This window comes from Glossina fuscipes, unplaced genomic scaffold, assembly GCF_014805625.2.
Source record: "Glossina fuscipes isolate IAEA_lab_2018 unplaced genomic scaffold, Yale_Gfus_2 188, whole genome shotgun sequence".
NCBI lineage: Eukaryota > Metazoa > Arthropoda > Insecta > Diptera > Glossinidae > Glossina > Glossina fuscipes.
In genome coordinates this window covers 516,106-538,724 of record NW_023998531.1, presented here as the reverse complement: position 1 = coordinate 538,724, position 22,619 = coordinate 516,106, and the positions used below count along the sequence as shown (strand labels likewise).

Genomic DNA, 22,619 nt, shown 5'->3' with positions numbered 1-22,619 from the left:
TGGGATATTGCACCTCAGACGTCTTCTTTGTTCGTTACCATTAATTATTACCACTAATTACCATTTTTCATGCTTCGAATTATCAAAGGGCCGCTCTCAAGCTGAAAAAGGTTCAACTTATAAATGTAACTCAAAAGATGCCCACGAAAATTTCATATGATGTTAGAAAAATGACTAGTAAATAAGCTTGAAAGATACGTTCTTTGATATGCATTAAAAAGTTTTTCACAAAAAATATTTAAAAATTACTTGTAAACTTACAAGATTGAAGTCCTTGTAAATTTCAAGTCGTCTTATAATTGTTACGTTTGTGAACTAGACTTAAAGTAAACATCGACGAATGAAAGTTACTCGCGACCAGCAATTCGTACCTTCGTAAATCCAAATGAGGGAACGGTTTATTTTTGGGTATTTTTCTTTTATTAGCTTTTAATAGATACTATGTACCATGTAAAAAAAAGGATATAAAAGAGAAATTATAAGGGAGAAATTTGGTCTAAATGACCATCGTAGCGTTGTCATATTAGATGGTATGTTGACTTGATATGTTGAACACAATTCTGCTCTGCAAGCAGAAGCACGCGAAACCACTGAACTAATAAAACAATAAAAATTGTCTCAAATATAACAAGTATCGTTATCGTTAAACGTTCTTCGATTTCTTTTTACTGTTATTATCGGTTTTTCCTCATCCTGTTCGCGTTTCAATTGCTCCTTAAAAGTGAGACCTAGTAGACGAGAAAAACTTTTTGATGGCTTCCAATTTTGCTATTCTACGACCTATTCCAAAAAACAAAAAAATGCAAATCGATGCCCTTCTTTTAAATCATTTCCAATTAAACTAAAATTCTTCGATCGTAGGATTGCAGTCGAGTAGCATATTCAAGGGAAAACGAAAGCAAAATATTGCTACGAAATGCGCATATTTGAGATAATTAACAGATATATAAAGACTACCTAATCTCATTAACGACGGAAATTTTCCAAGATGGTAGGAAAAGTAATAAAAGTGAAATAATGATCTTCGATGAGTTATCGATTAGTGCAATAACATAAAAGGCTGTCATTAAAAACTTTTTGGACAAAATTAAAAATGAAGTGAAAAGGTGAAGAAGAAAGGTTTAGGCTATATTGACATGATAAAAAAATGAACATTTAATAAGCATTAATTAAACATTTGTTTCAAATCATTGAGCTTCGTTTAACTTGGTTTCTGATTTTTTCACTTAAATTGTTGCTCTGTGTTATCATTTGCTATGTCAACCGAATGGAACATACTTATGTATTATACGCTCATATTTTAATTTAATAATTAAGCAGCATGCTCATTTTTAGCTGGTATTTGCTTGTCAATGTTAGGTCGGTCAATACATCTTATTAAAAGAAAGTTTATATAGAAATCATGAGACTGTTGAATCGTACCCAGCATTGGCATAACTTCTCTTTTATTCAAACATTGTTCTTTGCCATATATTGCGCACCAAACTCTTGCACAGCCACAGTAAAAAATCATTTTCAACGATTACCCGCTTTGGGTTATACTTATAATAAATAAATTATTTACTTCTTTTTTGTGTTGTATAAGCAAATATATGAATTGGGTACGCCGCAAGGGAAGCAAAAAAAATTTTTTACGGAAGCGAAAAACCATGTTTAAGAGAGCAAACAAAAACTTTTGTTGGAATATCTGAAGAAAAAGTGTCGTAGCTACACTAAACTTGAATATGTTTATCAATAGATTAGAAAAATCTATTATTAGTAGACACAAGATGATATTATTACCTATTATGTGCTGCACATACATAGATTTATACATATGTCAATAAACAATGAAACATAATCATAATATCCCTACCCCACCCTATCGTTCCTACCCCATTGATTTTCATCTGTTGTTTCACTTGTTTTCATGTCTATATATTGCTCCAAGATGACATTTTTTCTCGATTTTGTCTTGTGCTACTGCCTGCCCGTATTTTTCATAGTGGCTACTCACGCAATTAAAGAAAGGTGCTAACAACGGTTTTCCTTGTTTTCTTCTATCCTTTTTACTCTTCTGTTTTTCTTATTTATGTCTGCTGTATAAAACACAGTAATGTTTCTCGTGTGTTCTTGTCAGACTAAGCAAGTAAAAAAATTTTTACGCGACACTTCACTTTGTTAATCAAATCTGACACAATAAGTCCAAAGTTTCTCCTTTTTTTTATGGAACAATTTATCAAAACCTTCAAAATACGTTCCATCCTTCACAATAGCTTCATCTCTTGATCCAAATATTTCATCACCCAGTAAAGTAAAATATAGCCGATTTGCTCAGAAAGAAAATTTTTAGATCGAAAAATGCAATTTACAAACGACGACAATTTTTAAAAATCAATCTTCGAAAAACTATGATTTACTCTGAAAATTTGGTCTTTACTTTTATGTCTTCTTTAATGTCTTTAATTTAGATATTATAAGAGGAAACGAGCATCGGTCCATTCCGTACAGAATTTTTTCTTGTGTACTTATTTTGCTTTCGCAAATTGTTTCCGAGATCCCATGATAAATTCAAAACTGCACACTGAAGGCAATCGAATTTTGCTGCCGTTCTGAAAGCCAAAGGTCGAGAAAGAACGTTATAACCCGTTGTAGTTATATCTATGGCACAACCTGCGCTCATGTCGTTTCTATCATTAAACGTAGAAATTTTCATCTGTTTACAAAAGAAACATGAGTATCTCAGAACCAGTCAAAGGCGTTTTGAACTTTTTTACTACGTGCGTGAGCACAAGGATTTATTTTTAGCTTTTTTCCGTTTGGAATTTATTCTTTATTGCTTTATGTTTTATTATAATTAATGATTCAAACAATTCAGTCACCTAATTATTAAATAGATGCGAAGTATTTTCATATATATACGTATTGTTTTATTCGATAGTTTCCGTTATCAGCTGCGTAGTTGCTAAAGTAACACAATGTTTTGCAAGTTCATTATAACAATTTGCTTTTCCTTTCTTTTTTGTTCATTATGCTTCAGTTGCTCCTTCCAATCTTTGTTACTTATTCGCCTTGAGTGCAGCCAGGATGAAATGGCGCCAGGTCGGCATTAAAAATTTTTCCCTTTCTTTTTCACATATGATTGCAAGTGAGCGTGTATAAGTGTACTTTCATGCACGATAAATGCAGAAATCATGCTGTTCGTGGTGTTAGGCTCAAGTTGCTCGCGAGGGGCTAGGCCGCAATGCTTATATGCGAAGGTTTTCATATAAGAAAAAAATTATAAAAAAATTTAATTTCACTTAAGAAAACGTAAAGAAAGTATAAAAACCACTTTTCAGCGACCATTTTAGACAAATCGATCGATTTCATTCTTATAAATTGTTAAGCTAAATATTTTTATATTAAATTGCAGGAGACTTGAGAAAACTAAACGTAAATAAGAAAGTAACAATTAGGCACTCTTAATAAAGCATGAGAAATGCGCAAAAAGTTTCAATAAAATAAATCTTTTTTTAAGCTCTCCATTATAGAAGTCATGATGACACTTGTTTTTCCGGCTCTACATTCCTTTGAAATTAGCCTTACATAATATTACATTTTTATTTACTACTGATGTTCATTATCATACAATAAAAACACGCAATATTCTTAAACATTTCCTCATTAGCTATAGCAAAAGTAAGTCCTGGAAACCTTGGCGCCTTAAATAAAAATCAAATAACAATAAAATACATATATTAATCTCTTATCGAAAGGGCACAAAAGTAGAATTTAGTACGAAGCGAGGTGTATCTTTAAAAGAAAGTTTAGATATTCGAACGAACGAGTGTTTTTAGTTATTCCTGCTTACCACGAACTTGTAAGTGGGATATAAATAAAGGGCTTCCAGAAATTTTCCATGGTATGGGAGATAGCTGATGGGGGAGATAAGTTAAAATTATAGTATGTGGGAATAAAAACGAAGCGGAAAGAAAGAAACGAAACGAACGCACACGTTTATGACATTCGCTTAATGGTAGCACGTCGCATTTTCCAAAATATTTTTTACTTAGTTGTATGCTATATTATACATAAGTTCATGGCGCTTTAACTTTGCGTAAGTATACGCGGCTAAACAGCAAAGAAAATAATAGCGAAACCTTCGTTTTTGTCAATCTTATGATAACCTAGTCTTTCTATAATATCTTACATCAATTTTTTTATTAGTAATTTAAAATAACAGAAACGTTTGTGTTGTGCTGGCATGTTTTTTTAAAAATCCCTGGGAAGAACAGTTTAAGATTACTATTTGAGAAAACTTTGAAAGTTTAAATCACAAAATTAATCAAATAACAAATAAATCACAATTGTTAAGATAATTACTTATCAGAACAAATTTTTTAGTGACTCCACTTAATGATAAGCAGTGAACTTCGGCAACCTTATTCTACCCATAAATTTTTAAATAATCTTCAGGGCGAGAATCCCCGCATAGCGAATATTTTGCTATGAAAAATTTGTACGCTTTGTGCTTTATCTTTTTCCTGCTTTATCTAATTAAAAGCTTATCAAATTAAATTTTACGTCCAGTATCGGAAGGTGAGTCGTTTTGTTTAGCTAGTGTGCATATAGCAATCAGCAATAAAGCATTAAAGGAGAATATCTTTTGGTCAAATGAAATTTCACGTATTAATTATATCATTGCACCTTTTATAACGTTCGTGACAATAGCGGAGTTTTATCCTACTCTGTATAGAATTCGCAGTACAATAGTAAATCTTCATAAGATTGGTTTAATTCTATGTAGAATTGTATCAGTAATATTTAGATAACAAAACCTTATTTAGTGAATTTATTTTTTTGGGTTAAGAAAAGCAGATTTTTCTTTGCAACACTTTTATTCCTTTGAAATTAATGAAATCATACTTCTTGCGAAAACGAAGCCGAGCTAAAAATGTTATTCCTGAAGCATTTCCATCGAATTCTTTATCTGTATTTTAGAACAAAACGCGACAAACACCACTCTATATAGGTAATGTTAAATTAGAAAATTTTTGCCATTTTATTGCAAGAGTATTCTTCAAGCGAAGTAACACCCCATCGCCCTTTAGATAAATTGAGTACGCTCCATATCGACCTATGGTAATAGGTCCTAATGGACCTAACCTTACTGCTTAAGTGTATTCCCAAGAATATGGCATTAACCCTAAAGAACCCTATATTCAAAACCGAAAGGAGGGTGTATTATAGGCTAGTTAGTTTACAATGTTCGGACGTAAACATCAGACAAACAAACAACCCGACATACATCCTGAATTAGCATAAGATTATCGATTTAATTATGTTCACCCTTTCGTCTTTGCGTCCGCCTATTTCCCTGGCTGTCTTTATGCAATCTGGTTTCCCGATCTGATCTGAAGTGTAATTCTGATGACTCGACTGGCATTCCCAAAATTGCCGAAATTATATGCAACTATAACCTTTGGTGTAATTGAACATCCGGCGCTTCTTAATTTTTATTATTTGACAATTTTTCTCAAATAGATGATGAATTTGCGCATATACCTTAATAGTATATATAATGGATGCTTTTTGTACATCAAATAAATCAAGATCAAATAAATATACTCATTCAAAGCCTGCGAAGTTTAAATGCAGTCTTTTTAATCACGGATTTGTTAATATATTTTCTTTATATCTTGAAGACCAATTTAAACGCTTCCTTTTTTCGCTACAGTTCCACAAAGTACTCTTTTTGTTTTCTATAGGAATAGGCAAAAATCTACACTGTCACTATCCTCTTTTTAACACGTTCCACCAACAATCTACTTTTAGATTGCACGCTTGTCATTAAAAGCATCTCTGAGGCGAGATGCGGCAAAAAAATAAAAATTACTGAAGAGCGGTTTATTATAAATTCTACGAAAGAAATAACGGGTAATAGAATGACGTCTTGTTCCGGAAAACCCTCAAAAACCACAGTGCTGTGTCACTTTTTTTCTTCTTTTAAATGCAAGCAGCTTTAATAAAAATTTTCCTTCGGATGAGTATCGATAGATAATAAAGCAATAATGACATTAAAAAGAATAAAAGTTGAATTGAAGTTGTTTAATATTATAAAGTTACCAAAAAAATACAAGTAAAAACCTCATAACCAGACAAAGCTAAGCATCACATACGTTCCCCAAAACCACGTCAACTAATACTATACTTTCATTATTCTCGAGAACAAGATACCAAAAATCAAGCCGCATTACCATCTAAACGCTTTTGTACGAAACAAGGATATTCATGGTTCAAACCTATCGCGGTGAATTTATGTGCCGAAACGTTATTCTGAACATTCAAATTCATTGTCATATGTTGTAATACAAAAACTTATTACTTGTAAGAATGCTTATTCGGGGGTTCAAAAATGTGTTCCACTCTATGAAAATTTTGCACATTTCACTTCCGTCAAAACTATTGCATTTTTTAGCAGGGATTTATAGGGATAGTGGGTTTTACATTTACTATTGTCGATCTATTCAGCGTACGCCGATGTTAGTCATGGAGCGCTCAAAGTTGTACATTTGATCACTCTTGTTGCCTGATTTGAAGAAACTTGGTGTCGAAGCCCCTCAAACATTTTTAGATGCTACTCCATCATACCCCAAGCAAAGGTTTAGCAAAAGTGACCATTTTGATGCCAATGGCCGAGAGCGAGTTCAAAGAGTATGAATCACACGACTTAGTGGCCGATATCCCAGCTCAAACTCTCGAAGAACTTTCGAACAGCATAGCAACGGACGAATCAACCGTTTCCAAACATTTACAGGTGAGAAAGATACCAAAAGAGCAGCACGGCGTGGCTGACATGCGACTCCGCAAAATTGAAGTAGCGCGATAATGGGTCGATAATTGGGTCGCTGCCAAACCAATAAAATTCCTTTGGACACAATATCGCACACAATTATCTCAACAAACGCCATCTTCAAGTGAAAAAATGGCCAAAATTAACGGAAGCACCTATTATGTTATAATATATTGCAGAAGTTATCTGTAGAGATTTATTGGACTTTGCGCAAGTCGAATTATGAGCAAGAAAAACACCATATTATGTATATCAATGGAAAAAATGACGTATGCTATAAGACCAGATATCCTTTGCACTCCTGCGTTATACTTAGCTCCAGCCTAACGGAACCCCGGAGCAATGTTTGTAGCCCGTTTAACGAGTATATAAAGATCTTCTGGTACAAAACAGCTTCATTCGGTGAATTGAAGATAGAAAAACAATAACTGAAGACTGCACGTTCATCATTATACCAAAAATCAATAAAGCTTATCTTTCAGACAAAAAATTGACATTTGTACTTTTTTCTTCCTCCGCCCTCTAAAGTTTTTTGACAAAATAACATCGCGAAGAGCTTCGAACTCACTTGTTTTGCTCATCAAATCGTAAATCAAAATTCATTGACTTCATTTACAAATAGAAAAAGACAGCAACGACTTCAGCATGTATTTATAGTAATGACACTAATGCCTTTGCAAATTACATTCCTTTCTGTTTGTCTTTGGTTTTTGTCAAAGGTAGTCGACGTTCGGGATGCTGACCAATAGACATTGTATCCTATTAATGTTTCCAGTTGTTGGTTTGGCGAACGGTTTGCTATTGCGCTGGTCAGTTGCGAAATATTTTCTAATGTTGGGTAATGTTAGTGTCAATCAATTTCTCCATGTTTTCCTTTCATTGACTTTAACTTTCAACAATAAGCTTGAATGGAAGAATTGTTGTTCACGAGGGTAGTAGCAATGAACTTGTGCAGTAGATTAAAAAAAACATAATAAACAAAAATAAGAAGTTCGTAGAATGGGATCAGGCAGAAAATGACAAAAAGCACACATCTACGAATGCGCGTTTGTTAGTTCGTTAGATTATCGTACCAATTTAACGCCAAAGCCTCAACAATTTTGAGAAGTATTTTTGGTCTAAACTAACATTCGTTGCAGATTTGTTGCACGGTTTGAAATTTCGAATGACGCAATGAACGTATGAAGCACAATAAAACAAGATGGACAGACTGGCTATTCAAGGTGTAAGAAAAGGCAAGTTTATCTCAAGTTCTTCTGTGGTGCATGCACTCGTACAAACCTAATATATCCCTGCCCACAAATGGTTCAGGATATAATATATATAAAATCCACCACGTTCTCCTTGAAAGCAATGTTTTGAGAGAACCTTCTGATGCTTTCTATCGCTACGCTTATGTATCATATTTCTACAAATTTTTTGGTTTATTATTTCTGCGGCGGGCAATAACGGAGGTCAAATAGGGAAAAAGTTTTTTCTTACGAAAGTTACGATTTTTTTTTGAAAAAATAGGAAATAAGAGCGTTGTAAGGCTGTTTGCCTTCATTGTAAAAACCTTTTAATTTTTATAAATAAATTAGTCCTATATTTCTCGAGCACAAGTTGTTATTACCCCTTAAGAAGGAAAAACCGCTGTAGCAGCATAATAATAATATTCGAGAATATGCTAAGCATACATTTATGTATTCAAGAAAAAAGTTAAGTATGAAACGTACTAAAAAATGATATCACACTTCTCGCTTGGCATCTTCAACTTAACTGTGTAGCAGTGTAGATGTGGCAAATTTAAATTAAAAAAATCGCTTAACATACTTGCCTATGGAAAGCAAAATACGCAGAATTTTTTAAAAATGTTAATTAGTTTGTGACTGACGAGCATCTGAATGAAAAACTTTTGATCAAAAAACGCAATCATTTATTAATAAAAAATATTTAAATTGGCATATCAAGAATTCCCTACTCTGCTAAAGAAAGTTGTTTCAAAGAGTTTTGAATAAATCGCATTAAAAAAACAAAAATAGCTATAAAGACTTAGACAGGTAAATGTGTGCAACAATAGATTTTATTTTGAATAACTGCTGCAGGTAATTAATCGTTCCTCAGGGCTTTTTGTGCTTCCATTAAACATTTAAAAATGGAAAACATGTCAAAGCTGCTCTGAAGGACAAAAAGTGCAATGCGTGCAAGAGCTTAGAGTTTAATCTTATTTTTCTGTTCCTTAGCATAAGGGTTGATTTAATAAAATATAACATAAATAAACTTCAATCGTCGTTACTCTGAGAAAAATACATAGATTAATGTGTGTTATGTTCGTCTGTTTATGCGCACGTAGCAATGCTAATCTGCATCCCAAATTTTCTTAATCCCTTTTGATTTTCAGTTGGTTAAAAAGTGTTGAAAGCAATATTTCAATAATATGCTGGGCCAACTACAATACACACTGCTATTGAAATGTCTTCTGCAGTATTGATTGTTTAAGTTGTCTTCTATTCTATGTCTACTATTGAAAATCACGGTCAGTTGTATAATTTTTTTATATAAATGCATATCCAAAGTCGTGAAATTTAATTATGAAAAAACACAAATAAGAAACTTGCGTCTGGTTGGGGCCGAATCCACATTACCCGTCACCAATAAAATGCTTAGCGGTCCATGCTCTTATTCATTATTATAAAAAAGTGAATGAGATAAAATTTATCTCTCATCTTCTAGTTCCATATTGTTAAGAAAAATTTATCCACCAACTTTGCAAATCTAAAAAAATTCTAAAAATTGATGGAAAATACTTTGATTAATATATTGATTATATATTGTACAAATTTTTCTCAATATGTCCTTTTTGGAATGAAAAGTGATCGGAGTACATGTAAGCGCCTAATATTTTACACGTGACAGACATCGATTTAGAAATCGGTAAAACAATTCACAGACTCATTACGACGCGAGACAAGTTCATCCGGTATTTTCTTACCTTTATTTTTGTTTTTAATATAAACTTCTTCCACTGCTTGCTCAAGGAAGTTTTTGGAAAGTGATTTGACTTTCAGTATAGATCAATAAGGATTGCCTAATTTTCCATCTCGACAATACCAGATCTGTAATGACTCCAAAAAAAAATGGGAGAACCCAGTTAGGAATTGATGATGCATCCACCATACGGGACCGATCTTGCTTCATTCGTTTAGCCTTGCTTCTAAAAAAGGTCTGTCTGTAAAAAACCACTTGCGTCATTTCAGAAATTCTATAGCAACGAAACAACGGTCTTACCAAAAAATTTACAAAATGTTATCGATCAAAATGGCACATATATAATCGGGTCAACTTTATGTAAAATATAAGAAAAATACATTGGATTTTGATGAAAAAACTGGATGAGCCTTTCCCTTGGCGTTATACAGTATGGCGAATTGTTTAGCCGTGTTGCGAATCCCCGAACAACACACAAATTTCGATTTCATCAGTGGAAGGCTGTCGAAGTGTTCCCTTTAAAGGTCTTTTGCTTTTTCCATTTTATGTGCAGTGACATGAAGCTTTGAAAATTATTTTTTTTTCATGTCATCATTGTCTTTCTTTATCTCAATAAGTGGGAGGAGAAAAATGAGTAGACGAAAGAAATCGTCCTATGAATTTTTTTATTGCAATTTTGGAAAACGTTTACATTTAGTTATGGATGGAAGTAATATTTGGCAAAGTTACAAACTTATTTTCCTTGATATTCTTACCCACACATCATTAAGAAAAGCAACAAACGCAAATATTATGGAGAATGCTCAGACGAAATAATTTTGGCAAATTTTTTAAATAAATATAAAAGAATACAATGAACGAATAAATTGCTTTAGAAACAAGTAATTTATGAAGCGTAATTATGAGGTCAAATTTTTTACCCCTTTCTTTCGATGATGCAAGGAAAGCTTAATATTGTAGAACAAACCGCCCTACTGTGATTTCACGTATTTACCCGCTTTCGTTAGTTCATACGATCTGTGTTTTATTACATAAAGCACAATGAATCTCATTAATATCATGTTTTTTTGGCCGACAAAAAACGCTTGTAAAACCTAGTTCATTGTCAAAGCATAAAAATTTCTTTTCCTATTTTGTACTGCTTGTGAATACATATTAAAATATAAGAAAAACAACAGAGCATTATTCCAGTAGAGAAGAAAATCAAAAAACTTCAACAACTCAAAAAACATATCGTCATTAATAGGGGTTTTTTTTCATTTAAGGAAGAACACGAAAAAAAACGTAGGAATTCCTCTTATAGTCTATTTTTTAGATCTTGGACGAAAGAGATTCTGATTTTTCGCATAGGGCGGTCTGTTTTTTTTATGTGGTTCATGCCTGGTGATTTGTGGTAGAGGGTGCATAATATGCACTTTGGGACAGTTATATAAGAGCGATTCTTGAATTAAGCGGTAGTTATGCTCGAGGTCGTTATGTTGGTAGAATTTGAATGTGTCCAAAATTCCAACGTTGTCCGCACTATCTTTCAAATTTTCCTTCAATATCATTAAATAATTTTGGTTGTTTCGAAACGGTCTGTAAACACCAATTTTGCGACTCCATTGTATACCCAATGCATACTACAACAACACCATTGCCATGCTTGTCATACGTTGCTGATACAAGAACGTAATAGGAAGCTAAGATTAGAATTTGCCAGGAAAAACTCCCAATATAACGAAATTAATGAGATTAGTGTTTTCTTGAAAATTCTGGCCTTAGCTAAAAAGTGAACAGGAATGGAATAAGATATCTGTTTCCTACACAAGCAAAATTAGGCAGAAATGTGAAAAAGTCTAAATGACGTTATAAAGTAAAACGGATACCCCACTAAATATCAATTTTTAATAATATGCAATTTGTTTTCTTCGTATTCTTCCTTATATAATAAAAACGCTATGTTGTTTGAGTTGTTAAAGTTATTTAATTTTCTTGTGTACTGGAAAAATGATTTTTGTTTTTTTTTTAATTTTTAATATGCATTTTCTAGTAGTACAATATAGTAAAATTGATTTTTATGTTTGTATAATGGGCTAGATTTTAGAAGCATTTACTTTTTGCGGAGCGAAAAAACTCAATATTAATAAACTCACTATAGATTTTATATATATTTCTTAAGACATTGTTATGAAATTCGCTTTTATAAGATACAGTCCGTATCACAGGATCGCGGTTATTTTATTTAAAAGAAATACACTTCAAATTTCTTTTGTTTATAATTATATTTCTTTAAATGTGGGATTATTTACAAATCATTTTTTGGAATTCCTTCGCCTGCTTAACTCAAATATTCTTTTTCTCTTTAAGGAATTTATTATTTTAGAAAATGCCTTAGCTGGAATTAACTAGATATGGGTTTTCCGTAACACTACCCTCCACTTAATCTTGACCGTCCCGAGCAAGGTCGGTTCGATATGCGGTCAGTCGGTCCAAGTGTACCACTTTGAATCTAGTTCCTCCTCCGGGATGTTTTCGTATTCGGTAGACTACGTCATTTATCCTTGTGATGATTTTGTACGACCCTTCCAGTTACATCGCAGTTTTGGTGACATACCTTTTTTACCTAAAAGATTGTACAATAGCACTAAATCCCCTTCCTTAAATCCGTCAGCGTTAGCCCTTAGATCGTATCTTGCTTTCATTCTGTCACTTACAATTTGCGTTTTATTTCGAACCTGTCGGTGCATTTCATCCAACATCACTCTCAATCTAGAAACATATTCGGTCTCGGTCCTTTGGACATTAGGGGGTGTCCCGAATTTCAAGTCTGCTGTTAGCCTCAGATTAGACCCGAACAAAATCTGCGCAGGGGGTAGAGCAGTGGTGTTGTGCACTGATGACCTGTATGCTATGAAAAAGATTGGTATGTTTTCATCCCAATTCTGCTGATTGTCGTCGATCTCTTTTCGCAGATGTCCTTGGAGCGTTCGATTAAACCTTTCGACCATTCCTTCAGACTGGGGATGCAACGGAGTCGTTCTGGTTCTATTAATGCCAAATAATTGTAAACCTTTTGAAAGATCGAAGATTCAAAGTTTCTACCTTGGTCTGAATGCAGCTCGATGGGGGTTCCAAACTGGTTCTTGGTTAGCTATGGGGTATACTTCTGACCATTTACTGAAGTAATCAATGACTACCAGTACGTATTTATTTGCTGCATTGCTGGCTGGAAATAGTCCAGCAATATCCATTGCGATTCTTTCGAACGGTGCAGCCACATTATACTGCTGCAAGCACCCTCGTGGCTTACTTTTCGAGCCTTTCGATTTGCTGCACTGATCGCAGTTGCGAATCCATGCAGCTGCGGAATCCTTGATGCCTACCCAATAGAAATTTTCCTTGATCTTCTCCACGGTTTTTGTGATACCAAGATGCCCCCCGCTTTGTCCATTATATCTGCCACCAGAAATTCATGCTTCATCGAAACATCGCTAATCGAAATGTTTCTAATAATTTTACCTTTAATAGCAGCTTCCTCACCTGTTGCCGTTTGGAACCGTGCTACAACTATCGGGTCGAACTTTTCTTTGACTATTGCACTGTTGATAATTGAATGAGAGGCACCAGTGTCCAGCATGATGATGTGGTTACAGCCTTGGATCTTCCCATCGATTGTTAGGCTGCTGCTACTTCTCTTTGCTTAAGTAATAACCATCCTAGGGCTACTAAATTTCTAAGTCAGCCGTTGCCCCGCTGTGCTGACTCTCTTTAATTTAATGCCTCTTCGTTAGATATCTTGCGGGCACCTTCCGTAATATCCCGTGTAGGTGACGTGGAGTGTGCCCTTTTGCGTTTGGATCGGCAGCCCCAAAATGACCAGGTTTTCGGCAGACATAACACTTGCGTGTTTTTGAACCGGGCACTTTCTTATTTTCGCGCAGGACTTGCCGAAGCGCCGCGCAGACCACATCCAAATTATCGTTCTCGCTGGTAACTTCCGTGCGTTTCGCCTTCCTGCTTGACGTCCATAGCACACTAGCTGCTTCTTATGTAAGCGCGAAGCCAAGCGTTTCCGTAAACGTTGTTTTAGGTGACGTCCATATAGTTTTTTTAAGCTCGGCGTCACGAACTCCACTAACAAAGGCGTCGATTTTCAATCGTTCCAGCACGTCGTTGGACACACCGATATAAGCGAGATTGGCCAGGCGTTCGATTTCGGTAGCGTAATCCTGGATCCTTTCGTTCAGCTTCTGGCAGCGCGAAGACAACTCTAGATGGCTTACCTTCTTCTCATGTTTGCTACCATATTTCCTTTCCAATGCATCCATAATTTCCGCGAATTCCGTTCTTTTTCTTTCCGGGATTATCTGGATAATTTCCGCTGCTGCTCCTCTGAAGAAGGTTATTAAGGGGTCTACTTGCTCGTCATCATCCCACATACTTTTTGTTGCAACAACACCAAATTGTAGCTTGATTGCGTTGAAGTTAGTGGTGCCGTCAAATAGTGATGTTTTTACTTTGATGTCATTGTTGTCATAAATATCAAGTAAATTAGCGGAAATATCAGAGTATACGGCGAAGTCCATCTAATCAGGAACTTCCCTCAAATCAGCTAGCCACTATTTGGATCTATCAGTGGACAAAGCAGCGCAACAACTTTTAATTGATTTAAGCAGTTTCGTGCGTATAAATATTGTAGTTCTTTTTTATTTTTTTGTTTTTACGGCCTTAAGCCTAAACAATTGCAAAGTTCTCTGCCTTTAATTTATAGCCATCGCCTTGTTCTACTTGTGGATACCATTTTGGTTTTTGTGATCAGCACTTGGAGCTTTCGTCAAAACATGTCTTTCTTTGTTTCTTGTTTCTTCTGGCTTTCCAAATATACGCGTTAGCTTGCTTCGTTTACAGTTGTTTACCCTGTTTATAATAGTGTAAATTTTGCATGCTTAGAAAACTTTGTGAATACGTGACAAACTTTTTGTCTTTGTCTGTTGTTTTTCAACATGGATTGTTTATTTACACCCTGTCGATGCAAAACAGACCCTGAATCTGATCGGCTTTGTAGACATTACTCTCATGCGAATTGTGCAGCAATTACTGGACTTTCTGTAGGCGCAGTCTTGGATCCATCCATGTTCCGAGTGCAGAAAGCTGGTCATCGATTTTTCACGGAGACAAAAAATAAGTTTTCTCAAATAAGTAAGGAACTCCTGAAATCCTGTAAAAAAGTTAAAACAATGTTCGATGAGCGTCGCTACTTAGAGCACTCATCTCGTCCAAAGTGTGAAAGACCAACCTGTAGTGTAGCTTGCAGGTTTTTACCTCCCTGTTTGCGTACATCTGCCCATGTTAGCCTACCCCTTCCTTAGCTTTATCGATGGTACTTATGGAGTTGTCATCGTCAAATCAAATATTAAATTTTTCCTATCGAAAACCTGATGAGACTATTATTTTCAACAGCCTTCCCCATATTAGCTGCACTGATTCTGCAAAGTCGTCTCACATTCAAACAAAGCCTCAGAAAAATATAGACAAAAATAACAAAGCTTCCTACCCCCTGCTTCGGGTGATTGTGGCTTTAGAGCGCAAAATTGCGCAAACAAGCAGAATCACTCCCTCTATTTTTTCTCCTCCCAAAATTCACTACCCTTGAATCTTAATGCTTTAAATATTGATCTTTCTAACAGGATTGTTATGTCTTTGACAGCAGTTTCGCCACGGAAAACAATATTTGTATCAAGACCGGCGCCGCACACCTTTAGTGATAACGTGAAATGTTATCTTACTATAAAAGCCCGATTAGCTATCATATATGAAATGTGGGTGGTCTTAATCTAAATTGAGTGAGCACTTATTTCGCTTTTACTGAAACCTCGCCGGGTTGCTATTCTTCGGAACTTTTCGCCATCACCTCCTATGCTTTCAAAATAGATGGACTTGATCGTATTGATGGTCGCGTTGTAGTTGCCATATCAGTTATCTTTCTGTTCTACTCATTTGAATTTTCAACTCCTTCCAACTTCGAATTTATTGCCATTTGTGTGGAAGTTCATAACAAACATTTGTGTATAATTTGTTCTTCCACATTCCTCAAAACGAAAACATCTCTACTTATAAGAAATATGCTGTCCTTTGTTGAGGTGTCGCCGAATTATCCATCCTCGAAACCTTCTAATGTGGTCTTAATGTTGGGTGACTTTAATTTAGCGCAAGTCACTTGGCCTTACAGTAATACTTCAGAATGCATAGTCCCCACTTCAACATCTGAGAGAGCTGGTATATTTTTCAATGAATTTTTTGGCGGAAACCTATTTCAATACAAACATACTTCTAATTGCAAACGCAGTTTTCTGGATCTTTGCTTTGTTAATTTGCCAGAGAGGCCGCTTTTTAGTTTCGCTGAGGATCCGTATCATGCGGCAGTTTGTTTTTCCTTTCAATATACAACACTAACATGTTCAATCACTCTTGCTCAAGTATACAATCTCATCTCCCACGTATTACGCTAGATTTTACTACTGGGAATATGGAAACGCCAATATCATCGTTCTATAATGTATGAAACTTAGCTATTTGTGCATCCGTCCCGAGCAGACAACCGCCTCTTCAGAATACTTGTTCGCAGTGATTCAATAAAGTAATTAAGTACAACAAAAATAAGAAAAGCAAACTTTTCTAAATATACATGAAAAGCGGATCTGCGTTGAATATAGTTGGATATAGCATTTAAATACCGGAGCCTGATGGCATTCGGTCATGTATACTTAAGTCATGATCTGCGGAATTATGTGCTGTTATCACAAAGATTTGTAACCTTTCTTTGAAAACGGGTATTTTCCCATGTTGTTCGAAGAGCGGGTTCGTTATTTCAATTCACAAAGGTAGAAGAAGACATCTGCCCGAAAACATAAAGGCGTTGCCAAATTGAGTGTTATGTAAATTGTTTGAACGAATTGCTACTTACAAAATAGCTTTCAATACCAAATCCTATATTTCTCTGTTTCAGCATGGCTTCCTTTTCCTTGGAATCGCACTCTTATCTCCTTCACGTATATCCTAATTTAGACAACTTGGTTGAGTGGTGCTCTCTAAATTTTATGAAATGAAATTTTGAGTAATATTAGAAGCTTTCATTCTCAAGGAGGGCTCTATTCGCTACTGATCATTTCATTAATTCGCAAAAAGTGGACAATGTAAATTCGGTCATGGTCTTAGGGAGCTTCGTTTTAACTTGCACATTCATCTCTCTGTAAATAAAGTTAGATATGTGCTTGGTTTTATTAAACGGCGATGTAAGGACCTTAGAGACCTTACTACTACAAGGCTATATGTGAGCTCAGTGAGACCGATAATTAAATATGCGTCTGCTGTGTGGTCCCCTTCCTATAGGCACTATGTAGATCCAATGCGTTTAACAACAATTCCTGCTCTTTGCCTTCAGGAATTTGGTATGGGACCCACTTGTCTCTTTGCTTTCTTATAACAACAGGTTTCTTTTGTTAGCCTTGCTGTCACTTGAAAAACGAAGATTTATTCCTGGTGGTTCCTCCTTTTTAAGTAACTTAATAAATGGTAGTATTGATTCGTCCACATTACTTTAATGTCCTTAATCCCTTCTCTAGCACTTTATTTTCAAGCTTACTTAATGTAAATATGATTATGAGCTGTTTAATCCGTTCATAGTTGTTTGCAGAAACCTAAATGATGTCTACCGCTTAATCTCAAAATCGAATTCCTTAGAACCTAACAAAATGGATATGTTTAACACGCGCGATTTGCTTACGTCGTATTTAAACTAACTCGCAATCTTAACATGTTATTATGATTCTAAAATTAACTGGTGTTGTTTACTGCCATCGGTTGCCAAGCTGAATTTCATATGTAAATAATATAAAATAAACAATAAAGATTTATCTCAACTCAAAATTGTATCGCTATTAACCTGTTAACTGCATAATACACTCTATATCTCTTTTATGTCGTGTAGGAGTTCAAGTACGCAAATAAAAAGAGCCTGAAGGAATTCAAGAATAAAATATTTTCTTATAGTTTTTCTTTATCTGCTGTGTTGCAAGTCTATTCGATACATTTGTTCCACTGCTTTCGTCCACATCGCCTCTTTTCTTGCGTAAGTAATCCCTAATCCCGGTTTCCCTGCTAATGCTCGTGTGTGGAATATATCAAATACCAAAGGATTTAATTATATGAATTTTTGTTTTATAGCAGACTTACCGATATTACAAAGAAGGCATAAAACTAGATAATATCTATTTTACACTTTACTATTGATCCTTGGTATCAACTCGTAGCTTTTCATTTTAGATGTCGTATATAGCCGTAAAACATACAAAAATGAAAGTTTGGGCCGACGAGTATACGCTCCAAATAAAATAAAGTGATTCAATAATCGCAGGTCTGGTGCAGGGATGCAGGGTAGGGATGCACGGAAACATTACATTCATGCTCAAATCCAGGCTATTACCTAATTATACACCAAATAGCCAATTTCTACCTCAATTTCTGTGACCATAAGCGTCCGAAAAATAGATAAGAAACAGGCCCAGCAGGGGATAGGATGGTAGCAACTGTTAGATGGTAAAATAAGGAATTCTTTTAAAATTAAGGTCGGTAGGAGCAGTTGTACTACTTGCTCAAGTATGGAGCTTCACTATTGATTCCTTCGTCTCAGATTCTCCTTTTATATTCGGCTCGACTCTTTTATACCCATAACATTTATTCTAAAATAGCTAAAAAAAAGCCCGACAAAAAAAATATGTAAGCTTTATAATTGTTGTGTACGTGTAATTTTAATTGTATGTTTATTGTAGTTTGTGAGTAATTACAAAAAATTTTATAAAGCACATGTGTTCTCTGTTTGTGTTGCACTGTAGGCTGGTTCATTTGACCAATTCAGCCCGTTTTCAATATCAACTTGCTTGCGAAAACCTGAATGTTCTTGCTAAGGTCGAAACGATAACTTCAGTTTTACGGGCAGGGAAAGGTTTGGCGCAGACATTGCACAGAGGGACAGACGAACATGCTCAAAGCAATTCAAAAATTCATAGCGATCGAAAATATATATAAACTTGTTTGTAAAACACTTTGAAGAATAAATATACTCGCTTTCTTCATTAGTAAGCATAAAAAAAAGGATTGTCGACCTGAAATCTGTGCAAATGTAAATGTATGTATACTTTCTGGCTCTCTATTCGTCCATCTGATGATATATCATTATATTCTGAGGATTCGAAATTGACCTCATTTTGAGCTAAGAGTTGAGAATGAAGTTAGATTGAACTATTAATCATTAGCAATAGGCAGCAGTAAGTTAGGATTGAGTGGACATTGATTAACGACAGGCCTGGGGCACCTCAGCCGAAACATCTGTTTTTAACTAAATTCCGAACGTGAAAAATGTCAACTTTAATGGGAGCTAAAAGTGCAGGTTGCGATAATGGTCTGCCGTAATGAACAGTTGACAGAGATCGGTTTGTAAGTTTTCTTTCCTCCTGGATGCAGTGGGTAGCGATGACACAAACACACGTTTTAGCTGTAATGAGACATCAGTGTTGAATAATAATACTTAAGCTTTTGTGATTAAATTTCCCGCTCTCTTTAATTCGCCATGTGTTTGAGCTTGAAATTATCGCATTTGTCCGAGCCCAACTGTGACATGCCAAAAACCAAGATAATCAGTGTTAACTACATCTTTTTGATTTACAAACTAAAGATCGAAAATAAAACTAGCTTGTGTGCAACATCATATAGATCATTCTCTATATATTGTCACTGATCAAACAAAAACAAATATTTAAACACATGTTTTGTGAGAAGAACCTTAGATAAATCGGTGGGTTTGCCCCGACCATGAATGGACACAACCTCACAATGTTTATTTACTTTTTTGTCTAAGATCTTATCTTAGAGCACCAACATTTATAAAAAGGAACACGGAAACCTAGAGCTCTTCCTAGAAGACCGTATATCTAGTTCAAAAATTTACCTGAGCAATCCTCAAATGCGCCCATAATAAGTAAAAACAATACATAACTTGTAATTTATAGAGGGTTTCATTTTTTTGAAATTCCTCAATAAACTTCACGCGCACCATTTTCAACGAAAAAACGACGTTATCATGAAAAACACATAAGAATATAGCCAAAGAAAGCCGACCGTTAGATACCCTACATCACTTGGCTTTGGTAAGAATATGCCAAAAATTACACATTATTTTCATGCAAACGCATACTTTTCATGAAGGCTCGCATGTTGAAGGATGCAAAGAAATCTCACATGGCGTGATCCAAATTTAACAAACATAGTTTACTTCCTACAAAACTCTTTATTTTTCAGTGTTGTTCATAAAAAGCTAAAAATTGAACTTTCTATCCATATAAGGGCTTGTTATTGATGAGAAATCTTATATGGATATGTTGCAAGAAATACGCTCGTGTGGTTCAACTTTGGTTCACTTAATTTTATTGTGAAATTGTCATCATGAACATATTTTTATCATAAAACACTGTTAAGGCATTTTGGCATGTAAGGGTTTACATATCCTAAAAATCTTTATACGCGGAAATTGCCACGGTGATCCATATTCGGTAAGTTTGATTTCTTTGCGAAGTTACTATTACGAACCCATGAATAATTATACCTTTTTACTTTAAAGTTGAAATTTTCGTTGGAGCGCTTATACGAGAGAAGAGGTTCAAATATTTCCACAGCCGAATCAAATTTATATCAATTTAGCACGTCGGAATACTCTCATCCAGCGACTTTTGTTGGAAAATTTTGAAACTTGCGATAGTTTTCCATATAAAGACTTCTTAATATAAGGGGTTATACGGGAAGTGGTCGAAAATGTGCAAAAGGAACCTCGAAAATTGCGACCTGTAGATTGAACAAAAAAAACATGAGCAGACATTAGGCGGACAGACAGGTAGGCAAGCTCATATCGAAACAGCCAGTGCTTCGGGGTCTTAGACCCCGTGCAAACATAATACATTCTCCGCCACAAGAGGTGTACGATATAAAAAGTGCGTGATATGCTTACAAATACTACACAAAAACTGTGCTGTTCGGCTGATAAACGAATTATTTTTAAATCTTAATGGTAAGATTCGGATTAAGGTACACAAATCTTTCTTGCATATTGTTAAAATATGTAAAAGATGTCTATGTTAAACGGCATCATATAATCGGCTTCTTATAAACGGAGTTTAAATTGATAAAAGTCAGCTGTATTTTATAATTTTTGTAATAATATCCCATTGAATTCATTCTGATTTAATTTATTTCGCTGCACTCTTTATTTCAGTCTGTGTCACAGTCTATCACAAATTTTATGGAAAGCAGAAATATCCAAACAGAGTGTTTTCTTAATGAACACATTTGGTCTTCTTTTACGGTAGAAATACTGGAACCGCCGAATTTAAAAAAAAGGACGAAATCAAAAGAAAAACAAAAAAGAAACGCTCAGCGATTTTCAGTATGTTTTACGCGACATCCAACGAATTCTACTTAACGTATATTTGTAGTAGAAATTCATAAACTGAATATGCAGTAAATTTCAAAAATTGATTAAAAGAATTTTAAAAACTCAATTAAAAATTCTGATGGATGTCAGCTTAGAAAATGACAATAATTAAAATTCGTAACCAGTTGATATGAGAACTTCGCAAAATATTTAAACTTCTTTTGAACTACGAATGCAGATTGCCGAATTGAATAGTAAATATACGTGAAACCCTTCCATTAAAATTAAAAAGAACTTTTATAGATTTTTATATATTGAAAAATATATTTCAAAGAAAAATTATTTGTAATTATTGTATTGTTAAAACTGCATGCTAACGAAAGATAATAAACCAAAGTTGTAAAATTCAACGCGTACTCAGTCGTCATAGTGTAAAGTGTACTTCCTACTGCTATGTAAAATGCTGTCGCACTATAAATTTCTGCTTAATATATATGGATATATATATAATATACATATATATACCCAAAAAAATAAATTACATTTAGGCTCTGAAACAAGATCAAGTCCATTGCCAAGTTCGCATTTCGTCAAGAAAGATACATAACAAATGATTCATTCTTATTTGGTTTTATGTAACTTACTTGACGTTTCTTAAGATGTATGCACAAAAAAATGTATACATATGTATACATATATAAATGTTTTCCTTCTTTTGATAATTTTCCAATCGCAAATTCTGCTTTATATACGTGCTCAGCATCGCAAACTCTTATAAACAAGGTATTAAAAAAACTGTATTTTCTTGCAAAGAAAATCGTAGTCAAACCCTACAGCAGAGAGTAACGCATCTCAACAACAAGCTTTGGAAAATTCACTACACAATAAACGAATCGAATATAGTAAAAGTCATGTCTGGAGAATGGTTAAGTAAAATGTTTTAAATTGATTAAACGTGAAATAATTCTTTACGGAAATATTTAACAAATGATTGGTTTTTTAACTGATTTTATTGATTCTCACACAAACTCAGTTTATTTCGTTTCTAATATTCATTCTTATTAATCAAGCGTTGACAATGATTTGATAAATTTATTGATTAGACATTTTTAATATAACTTTATGGAACCTTAATAAATCATTAACTTGAATTCCTTTTAACTAAGAATGACGATGCTTTACATACGTTAAAGGGGATGACACAAATTTTTGTTCTCGGGTTAAAAACTGCCAAGTGGTAAAAGCAATGGGCAGCTACATCATGTTACAGGAAACTGTAAGCAAAAGCATATGGTTTTAGAACCAAAAGTAAAGAAATTAACGTAAACATAAACAAAGAAATTATAAAAACAATAGTCAGAAACTTAATATAAAGTA

The 22,619-nt window shown here is 34.4% G+C and overlaps 1 protein-coding gene across 1 annotated transcript; it reads right to left on the bottom strand.

Moving 5' to 3' along the window:
- Nucleotides 1-12,318: 12,318 nt before the first annotated feature.
- LOC119641894 lies at nt 12,319-13,400 on the bottom strand. Its single transcript, XM_038040784.1, has 3 exons — nt 13,283-13,400; nt 12,866-13,142; nt 12,319-12,808 (listed from the first exon to the last, which is right to left on the bottom strand). Exons 1-3 carry the CDS (start codon nt 13,398-13,400, stop codon nt 12,319-12,321), a joined length of 885 nt encoding a protein of 294 aa, XP_037896712.1.
- Nucleotides 13,401-22,619: the final 9,219 nt, after the last annotated feature.